Source organism: Microtus pennsylvanicus, chromosome 15, assembly GCF_037038515.1.
Source record: "Microtus pennsylvanicus isolate mMicPen1 chromosome 15, mMicPen1.hap1, whole genome shotgun sequence".
Taxonomy (NCBI): Eukaryota; Metazoa; Chordata; class Mammalia; order Rodentia; family Cricetidae; genus Microtus; species Microtus pennsylvanicus.
The window spans coordinates 2,741,858-2,765,668 of NC_134593.1; the positions used below are offsets into that span (position 1 = coordinate 2,741,858).

A 23,811-nucleotide genomic window follows, 5' to 3' on the forward strand; every position below is an offset into this window, starting at 1 on the left:
GGGTTGAACCCAGGGCCTTGAACATGACTGGCAAGCACCCTTCCACTGAACTATATCCCCAGCCCCAAGTGACTTTAAATATTGTATTTTGGAAGATTGCTGTAGGTATTCAAAGTTCTCCAATGCACAACTATTCACATTTTAAAAAAAAAGTATAACAAAAGTTTAAGGGGGAAACAAGTAAAATTTATAAAGGCAAGAATTTAATTCATGAAATCATTAGTTATCTATAGAATGATCTCTGACGGCTATTCTAGCTCCATGAACAGAATTTTACAATATGCATAAAAGGCTAAATCAGACTAGATCTTTCAAATAAAACCCAACACAGAGATAGGAGCAGCGGCCCATGCATGGAATTTATTGTGTGCTACTGTTTATAAAATACTTGAATAGTCCTGCACATGCATAACATTTTCAACTGAGACAGGAGACCATACAGGGTGCACTTTCTGGCAAACAAAACAACAGATGGTCCCGCTGCCTGGAGCTCTGAGTTGTATTCCAGGGCATGAGAGGAAGCAGGCCACCAAAGTAAAGGGAAATACCAAACTACAGTGGCAATCAGCACAGGTCAATAACTGTGTAAAGTTAGCACATGGTTCCATTTAGCTTAACCAAGCAGTTCTGTAACTATCAAAAGTAAAATTTCAACATGCAGTCTTGACTTTTATGCTTCCACTAACATCTGAAGAGTTTAAGAGAACCATTGCTTCTAGGCTGTATTACTTAATCAAAAACATTTCCAGACATTTTAAATTTTCCTTTGCACTTAAACATAAAAATGGTAGAAAGCCAGCAGCAAATCACCCTGGTGGTTTTTTAAGCAACTGGAATACTCACAATAAACTAAAATTTCTCATGACATCTAAGTAACCTATACATCATGTACCTGTACATCATAGGTCTATATATTAAATATTTGCAAAATGAAAACGTGCATACACAAAATATGTCAAGTTTTACAGACATGATTTGAATTAAAATTTACTTTGACAATGTACAAACTTCTTTTAAAGTACCTTAAATGAGTAATTCTGTAATTCTTCATAATTTGAAAATTTAGGCTTTTTTTCCCCTTAAATCTCTGGGGTGTAAATCTCAAAAGATATGGGCAAAAAAGATTCTAAATTGGTTTTTGGATTTGTGTTCAAGTAAGAGTCTTCTTAGAAATAGTTTATGCATTCATAATTGAAAAATACCAAGACTATGTTACAGAATTAGCCACATTTAAGAACTATAGACCTGAGGTCAGCATTTTGTATAAACACCAACTGGGTTTCTCAGATTTTGCCTACAATTCAAAATACAGCTAGTAACCTCAGAAATATATTTTAAGACCATGCTAATTCATCCTTTTAAAGACATTTCATGGGGTAGGGGAGAGTCCACGTTAACTCTAAAGATTGGATTTAAACTCATGGTTGAAAAAAACCCTAATTCTACTGAGAAAACAAAACAGGAATCTCATTTGTAAACGTAAATGTGTGAACCACAAGCATAAATGGAGGTGTAGATATCCTCCACTGGAAATTGCCCCAAGCCCCTTGCTCACTGCTCTCCACTGTGGCAGCGATTACCCAATCTTATTAGACAACACATGTCCCAGGGCCCTCAAGCCTCCATCCGGGAAGGGGGCAAGGGTCTCAAAAAGCACAATGGTTTCTTCAGAGAGATTGTGACATTTATCATCAGCTTGGCCGACCCCTCCAGTTTCTTGGGTGATCTGTCCATTTGGGGTCCAAGACCTGAGAGTCCCTGGGAAGCCGCTGGTCACTGGGCACTATGGTTGCCAGTCCCGTGGTTCTCAGTGGCATGTGCGGTGTTCAGGGAATTGAAACCATCTTGCTGTACAGCATCTTTCCGGGGTGGCATTCTCTCATTGATCCTATCCAAACCCTTTGCCTCTTCAAAACTGCAGATTCTATGTGGTGGAGAGAATCCTCGTATTGCTTAACAAAATGCAAATTTGATAAGTCAGTAATTGTAAAAACACTTCTGAGTTTTCAAAAACATAATGACTTTTAAGGAGAAAATTACTATAAATAGCAACACTTAAATTTTACTTTATAATTGAATTCTATACCCATTTTAGTCTCCCCATTAAAATATGAAACATTTAAATTTAAATAAAAAGATGACAGCTTCACAGATAACAAGTTAATATGGTTTTGTTTGCTTTATTTAAAATAAAGCAAAACAAAAACTAGAATTGCCTTTCCCTGCCCACAAAAATCAACCTGTAGGCAATGGTCTCAGTATGTCTGCTTCTACTAAACCAGCAATCTATCTCCTCTTACCTCAAACCTAGATCACATGGTGACCATGACAAAGGTGAGGTAGCAAAGAGGGGGTCACGTGAGGACACTAAATAAGGATAACTCCCAACACACGTGAGGGTAAAACGGAGCAGGGAAGGAACTACCTTGGAGGAGTACCAGTATAAAATGAAAAAGTGGAAAATGTCCCCCAAGTTAGAATGTGTTTGGTTGATAAACAAAAAGTAAAATAGGAATAGTTTAATACATTAGAACATGTTTCTTTTCATTCTCTGGCCAATTACTATAAACTATGTCAAAATAAATGGCAATCCTTCTTAAGTATTAAGGGTTCTTTTGTTTAACTTTTGTCTTGAGACAGGTCCCACTACATAGCTCAGGCTGGCCTTGGCCTCAAATTTAGATCTTCCTGACTCAATGTCCTACTGCTAGAATAGACATTCACCACCAAGCCTAGCTTACATCAATTCTTATGGATTTTTATTCATTTCATCTGGAAGAATACAGATACCATTAAGAAAATGCTGATTTAAAAAAAGATAGCCATACAATTACTTAAAGTCTAGGTGCTTAATATATTTAATCTCTAGCACTACTACTTATAAACATGAACCAAACAAATGGTTGTGGCCACTAAACGGAAGTGTGTAATACCAAACTAAGTCTTGATCCACATGAATATAATCTTATCTATAAAACTATAGCCCAAATTTCAGGAAGCAAAAATCATTATAGTAACAGTTCCTGAACTAGAATGGGCAAAAAGAAACTCACATGTTTATTTAGTGGGGGTTTCACTTAGGGGAAAAAAAGAAACACAAAATATGGGCTAGAGTTCTACTTGCAGGGTTAGTCTAGTAATGTCCATTTAAAAAAAGCAACATAAATGCTATAATATACAACGCATGCTAAAGAACAACAATAAACTCTGGATTATACTAGAAAGAGAAAAGACACTATAGGTATCAGCTCTTGTGATTAAAAAAAAAGGAATGTGACTGTTAAACTTGATGAGTCAGCCAGTATGATTCATCTGCACAAGCTAGGCCTAAGACACACCCAAAGGACATTCTTTGATGCCCACCCACAGACCACAGATCTCTGCCCAGTGCAAGGACTCTGATCGTACCTTTTTCAGCCTCAATAGCCTCAACTGTGGCTGTACAGAAGTGAGCAGAGGCATGCAAAATGAATGAGAGAGATGAGAAGGGTCATATTGTACAGCAGAAAAGGCAATGATCACTTAATATATCACAGTACCCAAACTATACCATTATTTACAATTGAACACAAACTATACCCGTACTAGAGCTCCCCCCAACCCCCCGATTCCTAACACAGCACAGCTTACACACAGCACTACGACATCAGAGCACAGGACATATAGACCTATTGTAAAGACAGACACCTCAGCACCCATGCAAATGCACTCCAGTATCAATTGCTTACCCTGAATTTACTATTTTATGGCTAGAATTTGACTATGTTTGTTTTATCAGTGTATTATCATTACAGAAAAATTATGATAGCACTGTAGCAGAAAAGGAACAAGAGAATCTTTTCTTTCACTCTAATATTAACAACATTCATCACCACTTGGTTCCCTAAGATACAAACTAGAAAGGGGTCAATAATGGTTTTCAGTCCCTTTAAATTTACTATGCAAAGTATAGCAGAACATCTGGTACAACTGTGATAAAACTGCTGAACCCTATATTTATTGAATTAATCTAAATATAATTTTCAAGTTCTGTTTTTTAGGGGGACTCTAAAAGGAATCGTTCTCTATGCTAGGAACTTCAGTTTTGTTTGTTTTGAAGGAGGCTGATCATCTTGCATTTGTTAAAGAAGCTGAGAGACTATTAGTGTATACTACTATGCCTTAGTTCCTACTCTAAACTATCTAAACACCTACAACATTTTTTAAATTCTATTTATATTCAGTTTATCATGATAATTAGTTTGATTAGATGCAAGAAGCCTGCATTCTTAGGTGAAGAAAAAAGGCTACTGGGCATCTTTCCAAATCCATATGCTAACCAGAAAGGAATTAAAGGAAATGTCTTCAGGCAACTAGTCCTAATTATTTCACAATAAGGGTCATGTGAGAAAAAAAAATTCTTGGTATAACTTGCACTGGACCATTTAAAGAACTGAATATTTAGTTGTACATTTTGTAGTCAAAGATGCCTTTCTGGGCAATGCAGAGTTAGCAGTTCAGAACATTTGCTGTTTCGCAGAGACTTGAAGTTTGTTTCCCAGCACCCACATGACATCTAACAATCCATCTGTAATGCCAATCCCAGGGAATCTGATATCCTCTTCTGATCTCCAAGGACACCATAAATGCACACACACAGTACATGTACATATATGCAGGCCATATGAATAATATAGTAAAATAATAATTCAAAAAAATTTAAAGGTTGTTTGCTCATTTTGGGGTTTTGCAAACAAGAGTTCACACTGGAAAGTATAATCTAAAATTGCAAAGAATAGGGGCTGGAGAGATGGCTCAAAGGTTAAGAGCACTAGCTGCTCTTCCAGAGGTCCTGAGTTCAATTCCCAGCAACCACATGGTAGCTCACAACCATCTATAATGAGATCTGGTGCCTCTTCTGGTATATATATGTTAACAGAACATTGTATGCATAATAAATAAATCTTTAAAATAAAATAAAATTGCAAAGAATAGTAACTGCCTGACAATGTTACCCTTCTATATACAAAGTGTGTCTGCTCAGAAAACTACAACAAGAATGCTCCAATTCATCTGCTTTTTTTCTTCTACAATAAAGGTAATTAGAATATTTGTTTCTGAAATGTCTTTTTAAAAAAAATGTATGATGTAGAAATTATTTTATCCAAAACAGTTATGAATGGAACTAAATTAGAAAACACTGGTGATCTTAATCATAAAGTGAATTGGGAGTCCAAAAGAGGGAGGATGAATATTGAATAAAGATGTAATATTCCTTACTTGTTAAATCAAATTACTCAGATATACACATTATATGTCCACTGTGCAATTCAACTTTGAAAAAAAAAATCTAGCAATGTGTATCTGCAAAGAATTCTACAAAATTTTTCCAGAGAGAAAACTGGGACAAAAGATCCATCTTACTGCGCATAGTGGCCATACCTTTGATCCCACCACTTAGGCGGGTGGAGCTCTGTGAGTTCCAGGCCAGCCAGGGTTACATAGTGAGACCTTGTCTCAAACAAACAAAAATATACAAAACAGAATGAAAAGAGACCCGTATATATTTATCAGTTCTTGAACATTCATCATCAACCCCCTTCATAATGTGAACACTTTATAATTTAAAGTTGAAAGAAGAAAAAAAAAGTCTATTGGAATATGGTTTAATAGTTGTGATAGCAGAAGAGACTAATAAAAAACATTCTATAGCTTGTGTATGATAAAGACTAAAATTGACTTCATTAAGAGGCTTAGTATCCACTTAATTATATCAAAAGTTTAAAATTCTACTGATAAACTCCAAACTATGAAACTTGACAGTAAGTTATATACTCTGTGAAGTTTAAAGGCTTAGAACTGAAATGTGGACATCTGAAGCTTAAATAGTAAACTAGAAGAAACATGATAACTATATAATTCAGTCTGAAAGCCATACTGTACTCTTTTATTAATTTTCAATTACACAGGACAGAGGGCTAATAAGTATCAGTATAGCACTGCCTTTAACTATTATGTTCTTCGATACAATAAAGAACAATCAATCAATAGGAATTTGACATTATTAAAATAGAGACAGCTACATATTTTCCCACATATGTTGTGATGTGCAATGATTTATAGGACTAATTCCCAATCAAATTATCATGAAAAAAATACAAAACTCCAAAATTGAAGTACAGCAGAGTTGTAGTTTTTAAAACAACAACAACCCCCTCCACCCAAAAATAACATATAAATTAGCTTCAAAGATACTAAAAATAAGCTGGGCACGGTGGTGCTTATGCTTTTGATTCCAGCACTCAGGAGGCAGGGGCTGGAGGATTTGTACCTCATGAAACGGAGGCTGGAGGACCTGTATGAGTACGAGGGAAGCCTGGTCTATATAGTGAACTCCAGGCCAGTCAAGGCTATACAGTGAAGACATGCCTCAGAAAAATAAAACAAAAAAAAATTTAAAAGATACTGAAAAGGTCATTTCTAAATTCTGAAAATAGTCTTGAAGGCTCAAAAATTTATTTTCATATTATCTCTCAGTCATACACACACATTAGAGTCTCTATAGAGATTTAAAACAATGTTTTCAAGTAAAAAAAAAAATCTCAAAGATGTAGTTTCTATATGAGCTGTTACTTCTTTTAAAACAAGTTTTCATATGCTAGGGAAATAACTTCAACCAAATGCTCAAACCATAACATCAGAACTGGGGAGCTATCCAGTTTCCCAAATTAGACACCTTAAGCTCAGCTCCTTCCAGTAACTCACTCTATGCTAGGAACAGACAGTCCCTTCAGCAAAGCTGCTGTCTTTCAAACCTTCCCTGCAGCTGAGGGTGGTTTCCAAGTTGAAGGAATGAGCTTCATGCAAATTAAAAATAAATAGAAGTACTGAGCTGTCAACAAGGCATGTAATTAGCAGGTGCTAACGGAGAAATCTGAAAGCACAGTTTGCCAAGGATACAATGTAAAACTAACAAGTAGATTTATTTAAATATGCTATCTTTTAATTTTGTGGTTTTTTTTAAACAATGGGCATATTTTTCCTTATTAGAATTATCCTTTACAAGTAACAATTTTGTAATGTTTATTGAAAATTTGAGGTTTTATTAATGTTTAAATTAAATTTATGAAATTCTCTTTGGCATTTAAAATATTTGTAAAGAAAAAGTAGAGGGCAAAAAAAATAAAGAAGATCAGAAACAGTTGGTTCAAATCAAAAATTAAGAAAAAAGAAATCTCGGGAAGGGAATATAACTTAGTGGTTCAGTAATGTTCAAAGTTCTAGATTATTTCAAAAACTAAAAAACAAAACAAAAAACCTCATTCAGCATAAAAATCTGAAGCTATATGTGGTTTCTACTCAATCAGAAAGCCATTACTGTACTTAGTTGAACTTGCTTGCACCAGTGGTAAACAACAGACAATAGAATAACATAAAATAGAACATATATAGGATAAAAATTATTTGCCTACCAAAAATTATTTTAATTAAAAAGAATTCTTTTTGAACGGAGTAAAATGACATTATAAGGGAATTTCTTTTTTTCACTTAAAAAAATTCACTAAATACACCCAAAAAATGTATTATGGAAAACAGATCTATCACTGCATGTTTTAATAGAATAATAAGCCTTGGAGGGATGTCAAAGTAGCTCTATGTATAGTTTTTTTCCACATTACAATTTTTGTATTCTATCCATAAGGGAAAGAATTGAGACTGAGCACTATGGTGTATGGGCTGCAATATTCACAGCACTTTATTCTATTTAATCTATAATGGGTTTTCAAAGTTTACCCAGGACTTACACAGATACTAAAACAATCAAGTTAGCTTTTTAAAAAACATAAAATATTCAACGAGCCAGATTACAGGAATGCTTTACGTATAATTTTTTTATTTTCATGCAAAATAAAGGCACACTTAATAACACCCTTTCAATTTTGACTTACAGGATTTAAATTCAACCCTTTATAACAATAGCTTAATATCTAATGTTACATTCATGTTCAAAATGCACCAAGTGCAGGAACAAATGCAGCAAACCTAAAATCAAGGTGCTACAAAGCTGCTTCTACATCAAAAGACAGACAAGTGTCTGAAAGAGTAATTTAATTGAACATATATTTACAGACATACAGCTACCCTAAAGAAAGACAGACAGATTTAGGAAAGCAGCTCTATCTGCAGAGGAAGAAAACAGCATGTTACAGACAGTCAATTATACATAGAACATTTGACAAACACCACAGAAAACAAACTCTAATCATTTACCAGGGTACAAAACTTGGCATAAATCTTTTAGCAAGTGAAGTGCATAAAGAAAATTTTTGGGTCTAAGCAGAATTTTAACTCAAAAATCAAATACTTAAAAATGTAAGCATAATCTAATACAATTATATAAATTTTAAAAGTTAAAGTTGGAATCACATTTCCAATTTAGTAATATGTATATCCCTGATTCACATTCTTGACTGGGGTTTTTAAAACAAAAAGGTGCATTAGACAAATGTATCAATAAATATTTCAGAATTATGACATGAGATGCTCCCATATCGTTTTATGAAAAGTTGGGGAACTGATCATTATTTTCAATTGAAAGACAACCCGTTCTATCAATATTATGCCCTGACCAGGTACTAATCAGATACTGCCTATTATATAGGACCCTGCTTATGTCAGCTGCTGAGACAGGAACGAAAAAGCAGAAGGAGTTCCCTGCATGCATTAGGTGTATTGTTAGCAATAGAGTGAGGTGTGCCCCAGTCCATCTGAGGCACAGCAAGTTGCATAACATCATTACCACTTTGCAAGGTCTGCCGTCCTCCAGCCAACACTCCACTAGGCAACATCCCTGTGGGAGTCAGGCCCTTGAGTGTTAGCACGCTTTCACTCTCCTCCCTACAGTAGAGAAATGTAACAAGTATTACAAGGGTTAGTAGCGCAGAGGTACAGCATTTGCCTAGCATGCACAGAGCACTGGGCTTGATTCTCTAAACTGCAAAAAGCAAAACCGAACAAAATAAAAATCTATCAATAAATGCTTACTTTAAAAGAAGGGCTAGGGCTCAGATATAGGCTATGTATACAATGACATTCATTGTTAACATTTTCTCCTCAATTCCAAGATACATATTTTCCCATATTTTAAATGTTCCATTTAGGAGGGTAGACACATTACAATTGAAATACATATTGCTTTCCTGAAACCTCTTCCTGAATTTTGACCCCAGGAAGGCACGTTGTACTCTAGCAAAACAGATATCCTATATGGATGAGAAAATTCACCAAGAATCTTATCCTGATCTGATTTTCAAAGTGTGGATTTAGTGCTTTCATTCCAAGAGCAAGACCCAAAGGTCACAAACCCTAATTTCAGTGGCAGACTACATGCTTAGTATGATTTAGGTCTTAGGTGTGATTCCAGCACCACAAAACAAAACAAGCAAGCAAACAAACCACTACCAGATTCAAAGGAACTTCTATTTCCCTCATCAGTATATAAATTTACAATTCATTCTAATAGAAAAACCACACTGTTTCTAGGTATCAAATAGAACAATGATCATAAGATAAAGTAAAATAATTTCTGCAAAACAATCAGGAAAATGTATCAGTACCTGAGAACAGAGAAGACTCTTGCCATCTTGCCAATTGCTCGGATTTTGTTTCTTATGATTTCTTTCCGCGCTGCAGCTGAACCTACTTTCAATGGAATAAAAAGAAAAAAAGGCTCAAGTTTAGGGCACTCAAGCATTACTAGCCTATTCCAGATTCATCTAAACCAATACCAGGTCTCCTGCTACCAGCTCACATGGAAGATACTAGATGAAATCATGCCAGAAAGTTTCTCATTCCCTCAATGATTAGCTCAACAGTAGTCAAATATTGGGGTCTGATAAGAACAAATCACAAACTTTAATTATCTCACAACACTGACTAGTCAGGAAAAGAGTAAAGGGGGTATGGGTTGGGGTAGGAAGACTTGAGCCCAACTTGAATTCCAAAACCAGAGGAGAAAAAACTAGAACAATCCTATACTTTTAAGTTTTCATGGGAGCATGCAGACTAAGACAAATGAAAAACTTCTGTTTAACTACCACAAAAGCCTTTAACATGCACACTAGAAAAATCTCTTATTAGAAAAGAATAAGCTTCGTGACTCTAAGTTAATCTATAAATAATGTACAAAGGGAAATAATAACTACAATGGTGATCACAAAGTAGGGACTACAGCAGTACTTCAGCAACAATGAATATCTCAACTTCATCGACTAGCTGGCCTCCATACTCATGCAAGTATACTTAAGCTTTTATAACCATAGGCATTGAATGTGAAACAGAGAGTAAGAAGAAACTCCCTCAAAAAGCTGGCTAAACAATACACCAAAAGAACTGGCTCCATGGCTGGCCAAAGGCACTTCAAAGGTCACTCTTCCTTTCTTTGGTCTCCAGCAAGAACAACAATCTCAGTCCTGTTACCATATATATAGCAATCAGAGTCAATCTGGACCCATTTTTCCTTAAACTTGTGCTTCAACATGATGAAAACACGCACATGGAAGCACCACTGTTGAGGAGAAGGTCAAGGAAAGGCCTAAGAAGCTAGAGCAAAATGGACCTTAGGTATGAAGAGGTCTAAACAATCAGAAGTCTTGTAGGTGAGAGCATTTCATTTAAAATTCAAACAGACTACAAACACATATAATTAAAAACTAAGATCATAACTAGGCTTAATTAAAAGGAAAAAAGAAGTCCAATTTCAAGGATGAAAACAGAATATACTTAGAGAGCAGGACTCCAATTACCTTATTTGTTATTCTCTAAAGGGCAATACTGAAACATTGGGAGCACTAAAGCGCCAAAAAAACTATGTGGTCATTACAACATCAAAGAGGTGCTCTTCAGATTAAAAAAAAAAAAATAGAAAAGAAAAGAAAAAAAAAGGTTAATTATCAAAGAATATTAGAATCTGAAGATACACTGGAGATATTTGCTTATTTTAGGGACTAAAGACCCCGAGGAGATCATTAAACAACTTTTCCAAGGATACAAAGTCTGATTTTCTTCTAATAAAATAGATATTTCATTTTTAAATTGGCAGAAATTTTAAAATATTTTGATTTGTATAAGGAGAAACAGGTTGAAAAGGATGGCTATAACAACATACATTTGTATTTTCAGCCTTTATATATTTGTAAAACCAAATGATATGAAAACTATACTGAATTCAAATAAAAAATTTTGAGAAACATAAACACACTGTACAAATCAGGATTTAAAATCAGTCTACAAACACATCATGCATCATATTAAAGCAAATGTCCACTTTAAAGGTACTTTGGGGAATAAGACAGACAATCAAACACCCCTAATCATGCAGGAAAAAGTACAAAACATTACAAATAAGCAAAAGAATGAAATTTTAAAACAAGAGGAATGAAAAGAGGGAAAACTATTTCCATGCACAGAAAGACAGATGTCTTGGAATATGACTTCTAAAATATCAAACACTAACTCATGTTAAGAGTCAGGCTAAATTTGCAAAAGGCCCAAAAAGACTCTCAAAATATTACTCAACAGATATGCCAACTTACATGGACATGAGGTAACTTATGAAGTCATATTTCAAAACAATGTTACTCTGTCTGGTCTGTACCTTTTTTATTGCCATATATGAGCCGTTCTTCAGATGGAGAGTCCAGAAAAAAGGAAGTGAATGATGGAGAAAAGGTGGTTGAGACAAATAAAAAGATAGAGATTTAACTTGGCAGTGGTATTGAAGGATGAATGTATAAAGAAAGGGAGAAAAAATGAAGGCCCTTCTATTTGAAAAATGTAGTACTATAGAACTTGGTAAATAAAAGACAGATGCTACAAGGTAGAGCTCTAAAGCAAAGATTTCTTGAAAGATATGTGTTCAGAAAGAAATATGAATAGAATGATTATAATTTTTGATGAAAGTAGACATAATTAGGGACAGAAAAAAATCACGTGAAAACACATAAGACCAATAAAAGACTATGCTAACAATCACACATTTATAGGAATAACCCTAAGTAAATATGCCGCCCATGAAAGTATGTTAAGTGAAAAGCAATGACACAAATAAGATACACACTCATGTGATTCTTCAAGGATACCAATATATGCAAAATCTGTAGCATGTACAGAAAATATGAGTAACTTTCCTCAGGAGAAAGGCTCACCCACTCACAATAAAGAAAAAGCTGAACCTCCCATACTCCATAACAACATGACATGATTTCTTGAATCTGAATTGTAGAATGTTTGCATATATTCAAAATTAACTATTTTCTGTTTGTTCCCAATCCAATCTAGGGACAGGGGGACACCTTTTGCAAGAATAGCAACAGATTGCTTCAAAACAAGTAAACAGCTTTAAAAGTAGACAGTGGAGGTGGTTTGAGTTTTCCAGATCCTACATTCTAATGCTAATATATGATTGATTGCATTATAGGAACCACAGTTTTATTTAGTGACATTGTTAATACATAGATTATGCATTTAACCAAACTAAAGACAAAAGATAAATATCTAGAAATGTATGCATTCTAAATATCATAGAAATCAGTGCTCAAAAATTCTTTCATGATTAACACCTCTAAAAAAGGATGCTACACATTTTTATATGCAATGTTTATGTAAGGTTATCTTGAGAAAAAAAAACTACTCATACAAGCACAAAGCAAACAATACAGAATACCAAAGAGCCATCAATAAAAGCCTTCATCCATTTCAACAAATCTCAAAAGCAAATAACTAAAAACTATTCTTTCTTTCCTGCTTCTGGAAAATCTCTAATCCTACTTTCTCCCTTTCTCTAAAGAAAAACTAAACCCTCATTCAACCTCCATCCCAAACCACATTTTATCAAGTTTTCTTTCTAAAGTCAGATTTCTTCCCAGATCCGTAGAATGGCTTCACTGAGGGACAGAAAAAGAGAATGAGAAGAGAGATACGTCAAGTCATTATGATGAAAGGAAAGGAGAAAGGCTAGGCATGGTGGCCTTTAAATTCAGCACTCAGGAGGCAGAGGCACGTGGATCTCTGTAAGTTCAACGTCAGCCTGGTCTACAGTGCAGGTTCCAGGATAGTCAGGGTGGTTACACAGAAAAACCCTGTCTCAAAAAACAACCAAAAAAACCCAAATAAACAAAAAGGAAAGGAGAAAGGAGGGACAGAGAAAGAACGCATAAAGGGAAAGAAACAATGAAGAATGGCAGTAGCATGCTCCAGTAGTTCTTTTCTGGATCCTATGCTGAACTTTAGCATCTATCCTAACACCCTCCACTTTCTTCCACTCTTTTAATGGTTTCTCTCCCAAGTACTCCTATTCCTCTATGCAAACTCCTTCATTCATATTTTTTTTATTCTTTTCTTAGGATTCCTGATACTAATAACCTGGTTAATGAAAGGGTGAAAAAAGTGAGAAGTAACTGCATATATAATCCTAACAATGAGGGATCTATTTCTAGTATGCAAAATAGAAGTCTGTATTTTCTCGTAGAAACACTGTCATAAATGGTGCTGAAAATTGTAAAAGTTACTTGAGATTAAAATGTCATCTTTTCTGTTCTCTCACTTTATAAATGAGAAGATCTTAAGAAGCTGGGTGACTTTTCCAAGACTGTATAGCTACAAATAAAATTGAAAGATGTTTAGGAGGCAGAGAGGAGGGCAAATCTCTGAGTTTGAGGACAGCCTGGTCTACAGAATGAGTCCCAGAACAGTCAGAGGTACACAGAGAAACCCTGCCTCAACAAAAAGAAGACAAAACAAAAAAAAAAAAAAGAAAAGAAAAGAAAAAGAAAAAAAGAAAGGTACTACTAAACCATTATCTTTTTTCATCAAATGATACTGCCTCTTTAATGATGACATTTAATTCAGCCCTGGAATGCAAGAATAATAAAACAAATAAATAAGTTGGCATAATTTATGCTATGTCTTATTAGTAGGAAAAACATTAAGATAAATAAGATCTGTTTAAAAGGAATATATATTCTAATTGTTCTATGCTTTAAGCACATGATAAAATTTCTTAGTTTGTTTGGAACAATTAATAAAAGCTTTTGTTTATCCCTTGTTAAATCTTTAAAATCAATCACATTTATCTCCATATAAACTATAGGTACCCAAACCAAGTACTAAGTTAATCTTAACTATGAAACTTTTGACTTTTTTATTTCAAGAAAATGACCTACTACTACTAAATATGCTATTGGCAATGCTGATAAAAACACTGATAAAATGACAATAAATTATGAAATACGATCAACCGAATGCAAATGACATATTTTTAGAAGTTATATAAAAAAATTAAAGCCAGGCGGTGGTGGCGCACGCCTTTAATCCCAGCACTCGGGAGGCAGAGGCAGGCGGATTTCTGTGAGTTCGAGGCCAGCCTGGTCTACAAGAGCTAGTTCCAGGATAGGCTCCAAAGCTACAGAGAAACCCTGTCTCAAAAAAACAAACAAAAAAAATTTAAAATTACCATGTGAAATAATTCTACTGATCTTACTGAATGTAAAACAAATCTATAAAATAATCAATTCCTGAATACAGGGAGAGATGATATTAAAAATAGTAGTTGAGGGGTTAGAGAGATGGCTTAGCTAAAAGCACTGGCTGTTCTTCCAGAGGACCTGGATTTAACTCTACCTCCAGGGGATCCAACACTCTCAGACATACATGCAGGTAAAATTCCAATGAACATAAAATAAAAATAAGCTATTTAAAAAAGAAATGGCAGTTGAGTAGTAGTGAGAACAAAATAAAAAAAAACAAATACTAATTTCAATTTCACTTAATGTTAAAAAGAAAAACTAATTCTGACTGAAGGGATGGTTCAGCAGTGAAGAGCACTGATTGCTCTTTTCAGAGTATTTTGGTTTGATTCCCAGCATCAACATGGCAGTTCATAGCTGTCTGCAACTCCAGTTCGAGGATCCAACTTCCTCTTCTGGCTTTCACGAACACTGTACACCCGTGGTGCACAGATGTCCATACAGCAAAACACTCAAGCACACAAAAATACAAATAAATAAAATTGCAAAAAAAAAACACCCACATAATTCTAATAGGAATAGTTATATATTCAGTGGAGTAAATTTCAGTAAGTGGATTAGTTTTATAGAATAAGAATTCTTTAATTTGAAAGCTAAATATTATTTTAAAAAATACGCTAGGTTCAAATGTAGTTAATATAAACCAATTAAAATAACCACTGGATAATTCAAAGAAAGTGATAAATTGCCAGAAAACTTTAACTGAAAAACAAAAAAGGCATGTGACAAGTCATTTCAATCACCGCCTCAATATTATTTCAATACCTGTAACATTATTATCAACAGTTATTATTATCCTCAAACTGATGAAGGAAGTATAACCCCCAATGTTTAACTAATTTCCCTCAGATTCATTTAGAAGAAACTAGAGTCTGAACCTAGACCTTTTCTTAGAACAGTGATAGCAGAACAGGGAGAAAAAAATTACAACTATTCACTTTTTATTTTTTTAAGAAAAAAAGCCATATGTAAATTATTTTAAAAATACTTATGGGAGAAAAAAATATTTACTAGCCAACCCTCCCAAAAACAGTTGACATAAATTTGCTTCTTAAGGTATTAATAAAACTACAGTAATAAAAGCATTAACTCTGCCTGCCACCAGTACATGGCAATAGCAACACTTCTATTGCAACAAATGAATAGGTTTAAAATCAAACTTCACTCAGACATGATTGTAACACATGTCAGATACCCTGGCACTAAGTAGACAGGTAGGCTGGCCATAGTTCTATACCAGCCTGGGCTACATACAGAGACCTTTCTGAAAAAAAATGGAGGAGAGCTAGGGCAACAACTAAGTTGGAAGAGGGCTTGCTTAGCATGCATAAAGCCTTAGGTTCAAGCCCCACTGCATGGCATACATCAGATATGGTGTTACTATCAATAATACAGCCCAACGAGAGAAAAAAAAAGGTTAAAGCAAGATGATCAGTATTTCAAGCCTAGCCTTGGCTACACAGCAAGAACAAAACAGAACAAGTCAGGTATGACATAATGCCTATAATACCAATGATTAGGAAATAAAGAATTAGGAGCTCAAGGTCATAAGCTACAGGATGAGTTTTGAGACCAGCCTGAAATATAAGAGACCATTTCAAAAAGAAGGGTGAAAATAAAAGAAAAAAAAGTCACTATATCTTCCTAAAAATCTTACCAATACATAGACCATAATCAGCACAAGAAAGAATCTGAATACTGGACTACCAGAAAAATAAGTACACTACAAAAAGTACAAAAATAAAGACATAAGGGGCTGGAGAGATGGCTCAGTGGTTAAGAGCACTGGCTGCTCTTCCAGAGGTCCTGAGTTCAATTCCCAGCAACCACATGGTGGCTCACAGCCTCCATATAATGACATGGAGGCAGAATGTTCTGTACACAATAAATAAATCTTAAAAAAAAATAAATACATAAGAAGAATAAGGAATGCAACAGTTTTTAGCTTTTAAGTTACTTATCTTTTTATTTTATCGTTAAAATTTAAGTAGTTTAAGAATTTATTAAGTAAAAATTTCAAAAACATAAAGCCAAATAATTTTAATGGTATTCCTTTATACTACAAATACACATTTGGTACACAAGCTTTTTGGCTTATATAAAGGCAGACAACCACATATAAACCTTGTTTCCATGGAAAAAGAAAAACTTCCAGAATTTCTAGCAAACTGTAAGTGGTCTTCTAGAACATAACCACACTAGGATGAGAACAGCCTACATTGGTAAAGAAATGAAAACAATACTCGAGAATCCAGAAATGCTTCTGATGTACTATAAACATGGTACTAAATAACCTCTTCATATCAAAATTAATGTCCATATTCATCAGGAACTGCATCTTTCAACCTCTATTTTTCTGTTTTGTTCTTTCTTCCAAACTTCCCCTTTCTGAAAAGTCCCACATCACTAAAAAAAAATACCTAATATTATTCTCAAAACTTAAAATATGTGGGGGGTGGGGGTGGGGGCGCATGAATGAATCTCACTTATCAAATAGTATAGGCACCGGAAAGTAATGACTTTTTTATTCTGAAATAGATTGTACTGACACTCAGTAGTTAAAGAGCTATCATTTCATAATAAAAATAGTAAATGAGTATTCATACCATCAAACTGGTCTTCACCTTCTGTCATTAGTTCATCATCAGAGCAAATACTCAGAACATTTACCAACATTTCAGTTACTATTCAAAAAGAAAAGAGAGTGAAATGTTAGATGGCTATATACACCTGCCCACATATATGCACAGCAATAATTCAATAGGATACCTTGTAATGGCAGGAATGACAGAATTTTAAAAACTGATAAACTTTAAAATGAAAACAAGGAAATAGAAAATAACTCTGAGAAACTGGAATTCAGAGATACCAAAGCTCTGCTAAGAAATACAAAAGTTTCAATAAATAACATCTGAGAGGAATTATAAACTAGTCTTCAGTTTTCCAGAAGAGGATACATCATACATTTTATGAAGAAGTCACAAAAACTGTAAAATAGTCTCATAGGTAAACGGAAAGTAGCTGAGAATCCAGAAATAAAAGTTTACAGTTAATGTCAAAATCAGCAGATAAAGAAAAGTTTTCAAAAATTGTCTATCTACTGAAAAAGAACGGGTCAGACACCATCCATAGTACACTAGTATGAAAACTAGTTCAAGATGGAACAGAGGTCACTAAAATTGTAAAACACACACTCACAATTACAGAGGTAAATCTTAATGGTTTAGGTAATTCTTAAGAATTATATTAAATTTTATCATAATCACAAACTTCTGAAACAAGCCACAGTGGCATGTGCTATGCTGTACTTGTAACACTGGAGCAGATAAACTAACCTTGGTGAGCCCCAAGCCAGTGAGAGAGCCTGTTTCAAAAATCAATGCAGAAGACAAAAGAATGAACGACGACGACATTCCCAAGGTTGTCCTCTGGCTTCCACATGTCTATGCATACATAGGCACCCAGACTATCTGTACCAGCTTCCATATAAACATTTACACAAAAACAACCAAAATAGGGGCTAGAAAGATGGCTCAGGGGTTAAGAGCACTGGCTGCTCTTTCAGAGGCCCTAAGTTCAGTCCCCAACAACCACATGGCGGCTCACAACCATCTAGAGTGGGATCTGATGCCCTCTTCTGGTATAAAGTCAACAGATCACTCATATACACAAATAAATTTTTTTTTTAATTTAAAAAAGGGGGGAATGTTGGAAAGAAGCCAGTACAAATAAAAAACCACTACATATTGTATTATTCCATTTATATGAAATGTCTTTAACAATCCATGGAGACCATACATCAAGTGGTTAGAGGGCCACTACTGCTGGCTTCAGCAGCAAATATACTTACACGGGAACACTACAGAGATTAACATGCCCCCACCCTGCCACCGTACAAAGATAACTTGTAGTTCTGTGAAGCCTTTCAAAACATGTTTTGTTGTTGTTGTTGTTTGTTTGTTTTAAAGAAATGACTGCTAAATTAAGACTGGTGGTATATACCAGTAATCTGGGGAGAATGAAGCAAGAGGATCATGAAATCAGGTCAAGTCTAGGTTAAGCAACAAGAGCTTCATAGACAGAAACTGTCTCAAAAAAAAAAAAAGTCTTGCAAGATGGTCTACTATAAAGGTCCTTAAATTAGGGGTAATAAACAAAAGTTTACCAATTCATTTCAGCTATATGAAAATATGAGCAGGGCAGTGGTGGTATACACAGGAGGATCTTTTGAGTTTGAGGACAGTCAGGGCTACACAGAGAAACCCTGTCTAGAAACACCCACCCCCAAAACAAGAAAATATGAAAAATGTTCTCCACATATACATATATTTACATATCAATTTTCCCTTTCTCAAAATGAATATGTTCTGTATTAAGAAATTAACAGATGTTTTAATGTAAACTTAAAAATGAGTCTCTGTCTTTTAGAGATACAGTCTAAAATAGGTATAGACAAAAAATGCTTCAAAACAGTTTAGATATACAAAGGTAATACTGACTAGGAATATTAATGATAAAGATTTGATGGTGATTTGATAACTGTACAAGGTGAATAATTGGTACACAGGAATTCACAGTATTAATATACATTAAAAATTTTCCAGTATTGAGATTTTGGGCAGAGTGGGTTAGGGGGAAGCTAGTTCAGACTTGTCTCAAACTCAAGATATAACAGAGGATGACCTTAAATTCCTGATCCTCATGCCTTCACCTCCCAAGTGCTGAGATTAAAAGTTAAGGGCACTGGCTGATCTTCCAGAGGACCTGTGTTCAATTCCCAGCACCCACATGACACTCACCAACTGTCTATAACTCCAGTTCCAGGGGATATGGCACTCTCACACAAACATATATGCAGGCAAAACGTAAGTGTACATAAAATAAAAATAAATACTTTTTTAAAAAAGTGTGGACCACTAGTTCAACTCCATTTTGTTTTAAAAGAAAAAAATGAAATAAGAAAGTAGTTCTGAAAAAGAGAGGAAATGGCTACTGACTATAATCCAATACTTTAGAGGTCAAAGCAAGATTGCCAATAGTTTGAGGTCTCACTCTGTAGCCATGGATGACCTGAAGTGCATAATGTGGCTTTGAACTTGCCAATACTCCTGCCTCCACCTCCTGAATGCAGGTATTAAGGAACAAGGCACTATGCCCAGCTTTGCTCTCCATCCTTTTTCCACTTGTAGCAGACAAACAGAAACCAGCTTAAATTTTCTGATCTCTCAATAAGAAGTGGTCAATATAAATTATTAAAGTCACTTACAGGCTATATATAATCTGTTTTGTTTAAACATTCATAGCAGAAACATTAGCTATTATGAAATAGTACAAGGAGGTGTAAGATAACTAAATCAGAATCTACAAATGACCATTTTCCTCTTTATCCTTTTGCTCTCCATCCTCCATCCTCATAATTTTATATTAAAGTAACTGAGCTGCAATCTAGCCTAGAAACAACAAAATGAGAGAGATGAATTCTTAAATTCCTTTTAGCTTGATGATGCTATGAGTGAACTATTTCTCATACCCCAAAGATAGAAGGCTGTAAGTGTAATGCATCCTTTCCATCTAAGCCCTTAACTCGTCCTCTTCTCAAATGTTAAATTGGGTAACTCTATCTCCCTATAAACGTAACATCAGACCTACTGAGTACATGCAGAAGAGGAAAAGCAATCTGCAAAAATTCTAACATGCACAGTGTCATTATTAATTCTGAATTTTAGAATCAAAAATTGCCTTGAAAGTAGTGACTATCACAAAAAAGGGAACATTCTGTAACATGGAAGAGGTGTGAAACAGAGGGGGTATAGAACAAAATGTTTTATAATTCTATCTCTATTCTCAGATTGTCAATTTACCACATATGAAATCTAATGTGCTGCCTTGTTAAAAAAAAAAAGGAAAAAAGAAACAAAGAAAGAAAAAAGAACACTAACATGAAAAAGAAGGCAACAAAATCCAAATTCTACAAAACTAGGGGGAAAAATTCTTAAAGAGCATTTATTTTCTCTTTAAAAGCCTAACGGTTATTTCTCAAAGGTAAAAGTTCTAATAGCTATTTCTCAACATCCATGAGAAAGCATCATTAGTAAAAATAGATACTTATTTTTGATATAGAAGAATTTATAGATTTCATAGTTAGACAGAACCTGGGTTTCTCTACTTCTCTTAGAATACAGATGCACTATACATCGACAAAATGAAGACTATTAAGTTCTCCAATAAACTGCTGTGAAATCTCCACAAATGGTATTAGAATATGAAGGAAGTGTCCATTCCGAACGAAAGCTAACCCTCCATAAAAGATTTAGGCTTAAGACAAAATGAAAGAAAATCCAACAGCTGAAAACAACATCAGGCTATTTATAAATCCTCTCCCAGTCCCCATCCTCACATGGGGGCTGTAAACATTGAACCAAAATATCTTTGAGGCTGTCATATCCATGGCCACAGACACCAGTCGAACTGTAGGCACAGTGGAGTCAGGCTTCAGTTTCCTCTAGCAAGTATGTGTCTATGATAGTAAACCAGAGTAAATGTAAAAGTAGTGAAATAATTATTTTGTAAAACAAAACAAAGCAAAGCAAACCAAAAATATACCTTTTTCTCCAACAAATGGTAAAGACCATGTGAAGACATCCATAAAATTGGGCAACCAGTAAGGATGTGGAGAACAATTAAACTGTCGAATATTCATCACATTATTTTCATACTTTAGTACAGCAGCTGCAAGATAAGTTGAATATCAATATAGCAAACTGTCTTTAGGCTGAAAAGCATCAAACACATAAAGTATAGTATCCGTTTAAGATAAAGGGACAAGTAGAATCCGGGTTTGGTAGTAGAAGACAGAAATCAATTTTTGGCAATAATACACATTATTTTTCTTCTGTAGACAGGATCTCACTGTATAGCCCTGGCTGGCCTTGAACTCACAGAGTTCAGCTTGCCTCTGCCTCCTGGGTGCTAATATTAAAGGTATGTAACACCATGCCCAACTTAAAATACATAAAAATATAAAATGTTTACCCATTATTAATGAAATTTTTAAATTCTTTCCAGAATGCTTGTTTTACTTTATAATCCAATGATGAACATGCACTTTAATAAACCCAAAATTGTGAAAATCAATTTTTAGGGGAAACACAGAATGGCAATGGGCAATTTTCTAGTTTTTTTTTAATCTCACAAAGTTCAAGAATTAAAAAAGATTCTTTTAATTGCAAGCAAGCTAATAGGAACAGCTAAATTCAACAAGGCAATTAAAAAACCCCACCAATTTAGAAATTATGAATGTATAAATGTGTTTATTTCACTTAGTACATGAAATCAGGTGAAACTACATCGAACAAACATTTTACTTCATTTAGGGAAAAAATATCTATTAAAATAACCAGAAGAGCAAAACAATGTAACTAATAATCCAGGGATACATATTGACCTCAATTTTAGATATCTTCCTAATATCCCAATACAATTATAAGCCATAATCAACTTAAATCTCAGGTACTGGTTATTTTACTTTGTGGAACATGGAATTAAGAAGGCTAGAGTGCAGAATGTATTAGCTATGCAACAGATGATCATTTAACTAGTCTGTTCATTTATAAAATGGACCAAAGTGAATACTCTCTCTATCTCAAAGGTTTAAGATCAGAGAATGTATTCCACATGAAACCATTAAAAAAGTACAAAATATTTTATTTATGAGCCAACTCTAGCCATGAAGTATTTTAGAAATGTGTGATCTTTTTTTCAACTCAGAAATGAAGGTTTACTCTGGCTGGTAATTTTGAGATTTCAGTTCATGATTAAGTTGCTTGGTGCTTAGGATTTCAGACAGAATGTACATCATGATGGGAACACAGCCACAGAGGACTGTTCATCTTATGAGTGGATGGGTTACTGTCCTCTCTCTTTTATTTTAATAATAGAGATGTTAAATTCAACATTTAAAATTCTGGTTAACATAGAACCAAAAGCAACCTTGCTTTGGGTTACCATTAATTCAATAGGTATGTATGTCTTACCCCTTAACCAACTCATATGTTGAATAAAAATATTTTAAGAGTAGCCTCAGAAATTATGGGCTGATACCAACAGCTCAGACTTTTTTATTTAAAGGAGAAAAAGAGAAAAATAAGAAATCTAGAAAATTGCCTTGTGGGTGGGAATGAAAGATCACAAAGATGCCCACTCTAATATAAACACTCAAATCATAAGCATCAATTATGCACAAATCAGAAATACTGAGACATTTGATTCTGACAGAGCAGACTCACTGGTTTGAGTTTCAGTTTTGAAAATTATAAAAACCGATTTCCTTAACCTCCTAAGCTCAACTGAATGAGAACAGACACCAAGGCAGCAGTCAACTCAACACTGACTAGGCGCTCCTTTTCCATTACGAGAAAACAGAGCTCAATAGTGAGGGTACTAGCCGACAGATGCAAACAATCAATTCTGTTCTTGATTAACTTAGGAATGCTACTTATTAAAAAAATGAAGCCATATTTCATTAGGTATCTCTATATTCCTATAGCATATTCTATATAAAAATGATCTAGTATGCTGTTTTATTCCAGATAAAGTTTAATCTTTTAAATGTCAACTAGTGCCACCAAAAACTCTTCTCTTTCAAACCATGACCCGGATTTAGCAATGGCCTCATTACCTTTCTAAATGCACCTTTTAACATCATCAACCTTCTGTTGATTTATCCTGGCACATCTACTCTAGTCTGACTCTAAAGCTACGAAATAGTCAACTGAATTCTAGACATGTCAAGACAGAATAGAAACTGGCCTCTAAGTTCTCTCCTCTGAAGACATGAACTATGTAAAGCCCCATCTCATCTTCCATGTCCCAGGAACATATTTAACTAGATTATGACCCTGAAGCTTCTCAATCAGTAAGTTATGTTAAGAATAAAATGAAATCTAATCTTTATAGTCAGATAAAATTAGGAGCAAAGGAAGGAAAATGGACGCTACTGGAAAAGGAGGTAAAGAAGGGTATAAAAAAAATCTAAAGGCAAATGAAAGGAAGAGAGGGAGCCTTCTAAAAGTAGACCATAGGGGATTTTTTTAAGGCTCAAATAAAATCTTGAGGCAGTAATAAAAGACTACTGGGACAAAAGATAACTCGAAAACAAGAAAAGAAAACATGTACTTATGAATATAAAACAAACAACATAATAAACAAGCAGACACTACAAATAAATAAAACGGTGATAGCAAAAACT

General features: G+C 34.5%; 1 protein-coding gene across 7 annotated transcripts in view; it reads right to left on the reverse strand.

The window, feature by feature from the left end:
• Positions 1-164: 164 nt before the first annotated feature.
• Ppp3cb (protein phosphatase 3 catalytic subunit beta) overlaps positions 165-23,811 on the reverse strand; it is a 46,114-nt gene continuing 22,467 nt past the window's right edge. The window contains exons 9-15 of one of the 7 annotated variants that reach the window (XM_075950220.1): positions 21,168-21,293; positions 17,171-17,248; positions 11,636-11,662; positions 9,597-9,678; positions 8,780-8,877; positions 3,409-3,438; positions 335-1,952 (exon numbers count right to left, since the gene is read on the reverse strand). In XM_075950220.1, coding sequence (XP_075806335.1) covers positions 1,774-1,952; positions 3,409-3,438; positions 8,780-8,877; positions 9,597-9,678; positions 11,636-11,662; positions 17,171-17,248; positions 21,168-21,293 — 620 coding nt within the window. In that variant the 3' untranslated portion in view covers positions 335-1,773. Of the gene's footprint in view, positions 1,953-3,408; positions 3,439-8,779; positions 8,878-9,596; positions 9,682-11,635; positions 11,663-17,170; positions 17,249-21,167; positions 21,294-23,811 lie in introns of all 7 variants that reach the window. The other 6 variants (XM_075950219.1, XM_075950222.1, XM_075950221.1 and 3 more) reach the window with 6 other exon arrangements.